This window comes from Eucalyptus grandis, chromosome 4 (genome assembly GCF_016545825.1).
Source record: "Eucalyptus grandis isolate ANBG69807.140 chromosome 4, ASM1654582v1, whole genome shotgun sequence".
NCBI classification, from domain to species: Eukaryota; Viridiplantae; Streptophyta; class Magnoliopsida; order Myrtales; family Myrtaceae; genus Eucalyptus; species Eucalyptus grandis.
Genome location: NC_052615.1, coordinates 3998276 through 4009207, shown reverse-complemented (window position 1 = coordinate 4009207; position 10932 = coordinate 3998276). Strand labels below are relative to the sequence as shown.

Sequence of the window (10932 nt, the reverse complement as noted above, 5' to 3'; positions counted from 1 at the left end):
GTCTTACTTAATAATTAGAGAAGTACTTGATGAGTTCTTGATTTATTCGCTTAAAATTGACTCTTTTTTCCCTCAAAAAGATAAAGCAAGAAAAACACGACTTGTCAAAGTATCCAACTCCGCAAATAGACCGGCATCATTGTAATCCTAGAAGTCAATATAATCTATCCCTCTGCTCCACGAAACGCCAAGTATGCAAGGGAATGAGTCAAACCAAGCCCCAATCATGCCATTCTCTTTCTCTATAAATACTTGATCCTAAAACGAGATCTCTCCACCCCTAACCCTTTACCCAAAAGCAAGCATCTGTTTTCAAAAGCACTTTGTCTCTAGATACAATGGCAGATCTTATCCTCTCCAAGACCATCAATGTGGTGGTGATGGCAATCTTTTTGGTGTTTTTCTTGCTCATGTCCACTGAGTTGGCCATTTCTGCCGTGGCCGAGGCAGTTCCAGTGCTTCAACTTGGTCTGTGTCCAGAATAATTTACATTTTCTATATGTATATATGTGTCATTAGTTTAATACACACAGAATTTATGTAAGATGCTAATCATATAGGCAAGATCGACGTTCTTTCGATTTTGCCAGACCAATTAAACGATATTTGTCAAAAATCATTTTCATAATTCGAAATCTCTTTTATAGGGTACCATAAAATTTTGGAACGTTGTGATTACGAAATACAGTCCTCAATCTTTTCAAAAAGATGCAATACATGTCCAGTTCCTTTGACTTGTCAGTTATCCAATTTTTTTCCATGTGGTACCCGTTTTGAAAAGATGCAATTCAAAAAGTTTCTCCTCTTTTAAGACTTTCAAATATTGACATTGGATCCTATCCATCTTGTATTTCCCTTGTTTTTGTATGTGATTGGATATGACATTATTTTATCAATATAATTTTCATAAATTTTCGCATTGGAAAGCTACGTAGAGTTTTGGTCAACTTTTATTAATATAATTTTTGCATTACCCTATTTAACTAAATAAATAAATAAAAATTTCGTTTTTCTTGACTCATCGTCTATGTGCAGGACGCAAGCTACTCGAAGATGGCTACAATACCACCGGACGAGGAGGGTACAACTCATTAGCTCCTTTGATGATATCAAATATAAGATGATGAAGACCAATAATAATAATAATAAGACGCCCCGGTTTGTTTTGTTATGATGTCTTGTATGGTCATTTATAAATGGCCTCCTTTTGCTTAAGTATTGGTCATGTATATGCCCATGGTATTGGAAAAATGACACTACTTTAATGTCATAATTTATGATTAGTGTGAATTTTTCCTCCTCAATTTGTTGATTAGTAATTGCATCATATTGTATATCATCGGTTATGGATGGCAAAATTTACTCACAAGCTTACTACTTAAGCGACATCTATTGACATGTTTAGAGATTCTCGATCGACAAGTGATTCAACTTGCCATGTTTATTACATCATGTAATCCCATGTCGCAAACTCGACTCCATTGATTTTTTTCATGAGATTATATAAGGTCCAAAGTATTATTACAATAGACTTGGTATAGCTTATGAATAAAAGCAATGTTACCATTGCACCGACATCATAATTACTATAAATATACACATCGCATATTTGTGGCTGGAGTGTATGATTTAATGTATATACTCTCAATTAATTAGAATCAGGAGGATACACGGACAAGATTAGATTGGCCCTCTTCTAAATAGCCTTCAAATACGACTTTTATCTTTCTCAAAGCACGAGAGCTTGCGAGTCACAACGTATCAGTCAGCCAATATCACACAACAAGAACAGATTAACGTTTATATTCTAGCAAGATGAGAGTAATAAATGTACTTTTCATTAAGCCATAGCTAATCCTCCCGACAAAACGCACCATCTGAGTCATTTGACTTTTTTCCCCCTAATCTCTGAATGAGTTTGCAACAAATAGCATCAGTTACGTCCATACCATTAAATTAATGGAGTAGCGTTTTCTAGGTAGATGACTAATTGTACATATAATAGTTGTACAATAACTGCCTCTTGACAGTTTCCAGCGGTTGTGTTCTTCATGACGAGTTCTCAGTTGTCCCCACGTTTTCCTTTCTTTAATTGACTCCACGATTTTGTTCTGATAATGACCAGTGATTGCTCATTAATAACTATCTTGCGATTGTACTGCTCCCCTCAGTTTTTGTCTTTCATATCTCTTCATCCAATATTCAAATGGCGATTGTTCCCTCCAAATGTGCACGGCCATTTCTTCCCTATTCCAAATGTTTTGTCTTGTAACTATGCTTGTACGTCCCCTTGCTGATTTCTCCTGCCCTTAAGAATCTTCAGACCGCATTTCACCATTCATATCATCGCCGACATTCGTATCAATAGATTATGGTAGTCATCCCTAGAAATTTGATAGATGGGTATAAATCATTGATGTCCCTCATCATCAGTTGATCACATATCATCTTTTGTGATCATTGACAAAACGCGAAGCATGTGTCAATTTTCATGTGCTTTCCATGTGACTATTCATGCTTATGTGCCAAATATATGATTGCTGGTGGTCGGATCATATTTAGGTGCAAATGGTATCGTTGACATTTGACGAGTCCAACTAGATGGTTGTTGCTTGGTCCAAATAAGTTGTTTGTTTTGCTACAATGTCTATTCCATTATAAGCATAGCATTAGTTACGTGTATAGGTCAAAACGCTTGAAGAAATCACTTTCGCTGTCTTTTTCTGGCGTTGAAATAGTCAGTATCGGGGGAATCCTCCTGAGTGGGCAGGGGTAATGTGAAAGGGATGCTTCTCATTGGCAACAAATAGAGAAGAAAAGGTAGTCCGTGACGAATCTTCTGCGGTTGCGGAAAAAAAAATTCTCATTTTGGCTTTGTGAAGAAAACTTAATTTGCATCTCAAGGAAGATAATTTTATAAATATGACTACCTAAGAGTGGTCATATGAAAATTACATAACCTCTTGAAAAAATGAAGCCTAAATTGGTAACAGGTCGGAGTAGATATGGATTGCAAAATTGCATTGCGTAAAGATTGGTCCATACAAAGTCAAACGAATTGATTTCGATCGGACCCAGTTCCATCCTCCCAAATTCGATCTTATCCTCCATTTGACATGTCCACCAGTGGAGCCATTCCGATGACTCCTGAGGCATACAAGAGTTACTCCATTTCATTATGATAATTTGCTATTTTTCCAATCTGTTGTAGTTTTGTCTAATATCAAACAAATGTTTCATATTTAACCGTTCTATTCATGTCTCACAGTAAAAAGACAAAATCGTTGTATATTCATCTTGCATTTAGATTTTGTACAACCTTACATCGGAGTACACAATAACAAAACGACGTAAATCACTTACTATAATATTAGTATCATATGATATGATTTTGAAACTCATTGAATTACTCATCAAACGAGATGCACTGACTATATCTATAGACGTCGTTTAAGTTACAAGGATGCAAGTAAATTTTGTCATCCATAACTCGAGGATATTAAATTCGCACTGATCACAGCTTATGGAACTAATGTAGTCTTATTTTTACTTGTTCATTTTACTAAATGAGGAAATACAAAGTATATTCCTGAATGATTGCCGAAACTCCGTATGTTCCATTCCCCTTGGAGAGACGAGTCGAGTTTTTTCACTGGGACCTTTTAGATATGGGGCCCAATGATTGAGTTGAGATATAAAATGTACTGTCAATATTTGAAAGCCGTTTCAGAGAAGAAAGTTTTTAAATAATGTTTAAGGTTAATATGCAATATATATATATATATATATATATATATATTGTGAGTTGTCAATTAGTGATTGTATCATATTGTACATCATCACTTGGGGATGGCAAAATTTACTCGCATGCTAGCTACTTAAGTGACATCTATTGATATCACTAGGCTCTCAATCAACCAGCAATTCAATTAGCCGGACTGTATTGCATCATATAATGCCGCACCGCAGAATTGACTCCATTGACCTTTTTCGTGAATTTATATAGGGTCCAAGATATGACCATAGACCCGGTATAGCTCATGAATAAAACCAATGTGACCGTCACACTGATGTCGCAATTACTATAAATATCCACATCACATATTTGTGGCCGTAACGTATGACCAAATGTATTTACAATTAATTAATTAGAATCAAGAAATTTCACTCTAGGTTAGATTTGGCCCTCTTCTAAATCGCCATCAAATACAACTTTTTTCTTTCTCACGACACGAGAGCTCACGAGTCACAACCGATCCCATATCGGTGAGCCAATGCCCCATGACAAGGACAAAGAAAAGTTTACATTGATCCACGATGAGTTTGATATTTGGACTCGAGTGAGCAGATCTAACGTCGACTTTTCATTAAACCTTAACTATTCCTCCGGACAAATTTCACTGTCGTTTTTTCACTGATTATTTCATCTGCTTTTTTTTTTTTTTTTTCTCTCTAATCTCTCTCTAATTTTGCAACAAATAGCACCAGTTTAGTCCATACGATTATTTTAGATAAGATTAATGGGATGGCGTTTTCACGCTGCTATCCTTTTTCTTTGGTATAAGAAAGGTGCGTAACCTTTCGCCAAGGCAGAGTTTATAGCCTTTCACTGAGGGCCTGATAATGTTTGAAAAAATTTCAAATTCGAATTCCATATCGGTACATTGCTTAATTTATTGCAAACAATCAAATAATGTTGGTAATAAAAAGTGAAGGACAACCAGGGTCGCGCAATAGTGACTCTCCGACAGGTTTTTGTAAAAGCCAACACTTATTCTCTAAAAAATACTGGCTATTTTAATACTCTACCAACATTAATGTTTGTCGATTACCAACGGCATCGAAGTTACTGACTTTTATTGGAGATTACCAACCTTAATCTGAGTTGACGTATCAACATTTGTCGCATTAAGATATCAAATAATTTCAGTCACTTACCGACTTTTTATCTTTCTCAATTTTGAGAAGTACCAACATTTCTTTATACTTCTAATATTACCAACCATTTTAATAATCTATTAACATTTATTTTTTTGGTTTACCAATGCCTTGGAAGTTACTTATTTCAAATGTTGATTTGTATGTGGTTATTTTTCCTTTTCGGTTTCTTTTTCAGATTCGTTTTTCCAGAGCGGGCCTAGCCGACCCATGATTTTCTATGGGGCAGGGCCATACGAAGTTCGGGAGCAAGTAAGCCCAACCATTGATATTCTCGGGAAAATATGAAAAATGTGTAATTGGCTTGAGATGCTAGACTTGTTTTTTGGTTTGAAATAGCTTTATCTTAAAAATGTTAACATTTTCTTTTCAGATGTTGTGGACCACGCATTTAAATTTTATCTTAACGCAAAACCTGTCAAACATACAAACATTGACGTATAAATTGGCATATGATTTCTTAAAATTTTGAATATTATTTGAAAATTTAACATGAAAAATAAGAAGTTTTCTTTTCTCTTTCAGTTAAGGAAAAGTAACGTGCTCAGATTGATTTAACTCGAACGGCAAAAATAAAAGTTAAAGAGTTGAAAACCATAATTCATACCAAACTTCCCCTCTATGTGAGAGTCAATCACAGTTCAACTAAAATTACTTAACTTATATCTAGACAGGAGTTAACAAGATTATTTTCCTACAAATACTTTGCCGGAATGTTCAAATAGGAGAAGTATACACATTCGTTAAATAATGTGTAGAATTAAGTTGCGGAAACTCCAGGATAGTCAATTTCATTAATACTCAAGGTAAAAATATGTATACTTCTCCGAATTGAGCACAAAAGAACAAAAAAATACAATGTAAGATTAAAATCACCAGATTGAAAATATACATTAAACATATATTTTTTTCATCAATCTTACTATTAAGGAGCTCCATGCGAGGGTTAATTTTGACTATTTAAACTTTAAGGAGTGTGCAGAGATATTCGTTGGGTGAAAATTGCGTGAGCCTCGTATTATTTTCTCTAGTTTGTACACTGTTAATCGTACACGCAGAGATACAAGTGCCACTGCATATTTCTTGGGCAACATGAAGGATCCTGTGTTCAGTTTTTCCACCTTGTTTAATGCAAAACAAGGAAAAAATAAACATTCTGGACAGAAACATTCTCTGTTCCTGTCGATGTCATTGCTGAGTTAGAAAATCTCCTTCCAGAACCGGGGAGTTTCTTTGTCCTCCATAGCTCTCCGACACAACTTACTTCCCGGAATGTAGGTGGTTGGAGATGAAAATAAATGCTAATACTACCTGAGAGATTGCAGTTAGTGCCTACCAGCTAATTTTACTAACATCCTAACGATCATTGTGCTTCTTGAACGAATTGGGTATGGCAATCGGAGTCGCCGGACCATAGAAACAGCCTCCCCTCATACACGACACTGCTGGTCTTTGGTACATTTAATTTACAATCAATCACCAAGGCTGCCCCTTCCCTCCAAGCCGTCGAGCCAGCTCAAAATCCTTCCTCACTGCAATGAAAATAGCAAAAAAATATGTAAGTGAAGCAAATCACAGTCCAAGTATCGAGAGTGGCCATCAACATAATCAATATCAGGAGATCTAGCGGTCATTGGGATCTAACAGTTACATTGAGATCTGATCATATCAGTTGTTCATCAAATGTGATGCGAGCAGTTTCCATCCAGTCAACAGCAGGAGACTTCAAATCACTAGGCGTAAGTGGGGTATTTTGCTTCTCAATGGGATTCTCGTTAAGGCCAATGATAGGATAAGCCAAAGGAGACAATGTATAGAAGGATGTAAGGAATACATCTCAGCCACTTCATGAGCTTTGTAATACAATGCATATCACACATTCATGTTCAATGCAATCACTCAAGCAAAATTAAGATGGTGTAAGAATGGAAAGCAGCTAAGCATGAACAGATTGTCTAAGGGAGTACTAACCTTCAAACTTTACCTTCCTAACCTTGTGGATCCTTTCGCCACATATTCTTTAAAAAAAAAAAAAAAAAGTCCTTCCAAACAAAATGAACATTTGTCTCCCAAATTCGAGACAGGAAAAGGATTCTTTTCTCCCTGCTTACTTATCTATAGTTCACCAGTGCAGCATAATTTGTTAATACTAGAAATCAAATAGGACTTACTAAGGGTAACACGCTTTGCGTGAATAGCACAGAGCATTGCATCTTCAAATAAATGAACCAGAAAATCCTCTGCTGCCTACATAAAGAAAGAACAGCATTGGTTACAGTTACAAAGTACAAGCAACCATGTTCAGCAATCAAAAAAATTGCAGACACCACTGAATTCTTTCCTAGCACTTTAGTATCAAATAATGGCTTCTGATCACAATACCGAGTTAAAAAAAAAACCAAAGAGTTAGATGCGGTTAACACATAATTTTATTGCGGCTAGCATTACACTCTATGTTCTGCTACACAACTACCTATAATGCTGAACTTACAATATCATCCACACATTTAGCCATGCAACTTCCAGTCTGGGGTTTTTTGTATCTCATGTTGAATATGGACAGAAACTATTACACTCTAGTTTGATTATCAAAGAACCAGTGTTCACACAGCCACAACTTTCAAGTAGAAACTACGGGCATCCAGAGGCCTACTCAATCCAATGAAGTTATCAGAAGATAGCTTACTTTGACACAACTTTTAATTAACAGAAGATATCACATTTCCCAAATAAAATTTTCTCAGTCATAATTCCAAGTGGATCATATAGAATGGCAAAGTAGCATGCTAATAGGTGGAGATTATCTGGAGTCATACAGGAAGAGCATAAAACATGATCAATGTCAAAGATCTCTTGGAAGACCATGCAACATGTGAAGCCATGCTGCTCAAAGTATAAATTATATGTTGACACTGATACCTCCTGAATAGCATATAGAGCTTCAACTGTCCAACGAGTAATATCAGGGGCTAGAGCGTTACTAATTTCTTTTACCTGCAAATGACAACAAAAAAACATTCCATCAAGAATACCAACTGAATCAACATAATGGATGCATGGCAAGGTTCCAATTGCCACAGCGCATTTAGTTTTTGGGATTTTCTAGTAAGAGAGACTCAGCTAATCAATAACTCAATAGCAACTGCAACTGAATCACTGACAGAAATCATTCCTTACTCTACCACATAGGTCAAAAAGGAAATTTATACATTAAAAGCATTTGACATATTTAGAGATAGATGAACTAGCTATGACGTTATATTGCTGGGACTGCCATCGAATGCGGAAATAAATATCTTTCATCAGATTGTTTTATTGCATTAGAGACAAAAATGTGTCATCTGATCATTCTCCTCTTAGAGATAGGGACAAATATTAATCCTACAAATTCAACGCTTAGTTCAGAAATTAAAAAAGCAGTAAAAAATCCAAAAACAAATCCATACAAGAATATAAACGTTCCACAGGTTCACTAAAGATCTGTCAAATAACAGGAATTAAATTCACTCAAATCAGAAGCACCACCTGGTGACACTTGTGAAGGTGGAAGAAATGTGTAAAATTTTCTACACTAATGGAATCATTAACAAAGTTCTGTCATCCAAAGTAAATAAAGGCCCTCATACACAAGCAATTGCAGCAAATGACGCCCATATGGTGAATTGGCGTGCAGCACTAAAGTAACCACATGCAGCTGTGATCTGAAGCCATCTATCACAAAGTAGATTCACCCATACCCGCAAACTAAAGCTACAATTTCCCACATACACAGATACAAACAAGATATTAAGACCTGAAGGAGAGTTTCCATAACTAATAATCAAATATTTTCAACTATACTTCAGCATGGAAAAGTGTCGACCCTTCACTGCTCTTATTCTAGTGAACAAGCATATGCATTAATGCAGATGTAGGATTACGATACAAGCACAATAACGATACAGCCTTGTGCCACTACACCTGACCACATGGATGTTTGTGCCCGCTAACTAAGCTTTGTTAACTATCAAGGCTTTCGGTAAAGCATAGACTCACGGTCCTAATGAAAGGAGCTCTCGGTATGAGCAGTCTCCAGGACTTTTGGAATTGCCGAATTTCCCGGAGAGCAACCGTTCCTGGCCTAAAGCGTCGCTTCTTCTGCCCTGACGCCGCCGGATCTGCCAGCATTCAACTTCATCATAATCAAAATGAATCGAGACGCGTCACTGGGTTATGCGAAAACAGGATTTCTTACTGCCAACAAGACTCACTTCGGGGAGTGGCACTTCTTGGACTTCTCCCTGGACTTGTGCTCGTGCCAGGGGTCTTCGCCATCAATGAAAATGAACAAGATGCATAAAATTAAATAAAACTGGGAGCTCGCATCGCAAATTAGTAAAAAGCACATAGAAAAAAAAAGGCATGAATTGTCCCAACTTTCTAGGGCTCAAAACTCCCTCGGTTGTCTTCCTGCATTCCCATTCCCACAAAGCAGCTCAAACCACAAAAGTACACGCAGCGGAAAAAAAAAAAACTAGCCAAAACGCCGCATCAACGAAACTAGACCAAACACACTCCTCCAAAGACGAATCTTTTCAGCTCAGCTCGACCTCTTAAAAAGAGAAAACAGCAAAAACGACATATCCACCAGCCTGACACCGGCGAAAAAACCAGAACGCGCACATTTCGAGCACGAAACAGAGGAGCGAAAGGGGCAAAGAGAGAGAGACGTACGGAGGTAGGCCCGGGCGACGCCGGCGACCGCGAGGCGGAGGCGGAGCCTGCATTGCAGAATTCAGAAAGAGGAGATCGTTAGATGAATCCCTAGGTTTCGAAACGCGAACGCGCACACGCGCACGACGAGGACGAGGACGAAGACGATGAACCAGCGGGAGTGCATTTCTAGAGAGAGAGAGGGAGGGAGGGAGGGAGGGAACCGGGGAGGCGGGGGCGGCGGCCGGTACTCTTGTGGGCGGTGTGCTTGATTCTCGCCATGGGAAGCGGGGGCGCCGAGCCGAGCGCGAGAGCTCAGAGACGACGACAGGCGGAGGAGGAGGAGGAGGAGGAGGCGGCTCGGGGGAGCGGCATTTCCAGTGGGGGGAGAGAGGCTTGGGCGGGATTTCAATTTTCGCACTCTCCCCCCCTCTCTCTCTCTCTCTCTCTCTCTTCGATTTTCTTTCTCGCCCCACCACCTCCTGGAGGAGCAACCGATCGGGAGTTTAAAAATTTTTAATTTTTTTTTTTTATACGGTTTATCGATTGACATTAATTAATTTGATTTTTTTAAATCCTCCTTTTTAAAGCTAATATCATGAAAGAATCCCAAATTGATAAATCCGTAATAAATATATCATTACTTAGTTTTCGTGGAATTTTATTGTTAAATCGTTGAATTAGAGGATACGTGATAATTGATGAGTGGACTAATTTGGGTTTCATCTTTCGCTTGATTATAGATGTACTAGTTAATGGATTTTCGTGGAAGGTAAATTTATTATAAATATATCGGTTTGAATGATTAATTTAAGATAATTTTATCACAAATAAATCAATTTTGAATTCTTTTTGTAAAAAATTAGTTCAACGTAAATTCATAACAATTCATAAATATATTAATTTAGAATTTTTCATGATATCAATCATTCCTTTTACTTCAAAATAATATCACATACGACTCTTGAAAATGAGCAGTAGCAACAATACTCATGACTGCACGACCGAAGGCATGATGAGGTCGTCTACGGATAGGATCAGCATGGGTAACTTCAATAAGGGCACAGAATTCTATGGGTTAAAAGACGGCTCGATCGATGACTGGCAAGATCGTCCTCGGCGACAAGCAGGGGTGTGTTGAGGTGCCAGTTATGCCCTTTAAGCCTTCCAAAAGGTCCAGGGGTTTCTAGTCCGGGTGGCGGGTGCGCCCGGCCTAGGACATACAAAAAGAGCAAATGCTGCTGGATAGGTTGCACAACTAAGAGAGGGAGAGTTTCAAGACCGCCTGGGAACACTAAAATT

At 37.7% G+C, this 10932-nt stretch overlaps 1 protein-coding gene across 1 annotated transcript; it reads right to left on the bottom strand.

Moving 5' to 3' along the window:
* Positions 1 to 5929: 5929 nt before the first annotated feature.
* On the bottom strand, positions 5930 to 10108 carry LOC104440713 (histone H3-like centromeric protein HTR12). Its single transcript, XM_010053662.3, has 7 exons — positions 9855 to 10108; positions 9652 to 9698; positions 9189 to 9243; positions 8974 to 9095; positions 7858 to 7932; positions 7110 to 7185; positions 5930 to 6470 (listed from the first exon to the last, which is right to left on the bottom strand). The coding sequence occupies exons 1-7, from the start codon at positions 9910 to 9912 to the stop codon at positions 6415 to 6417; spliced, it is 489 nt and encodes a 162-aa protein (XP_010051964.3). The 5' UTR covers positions 9913 to 10108; the 3' UTR covers positions 5930 to 6414.
* Between the last annotated feature and the right edge of the window lie 824 nt (positions 10109 to 10932).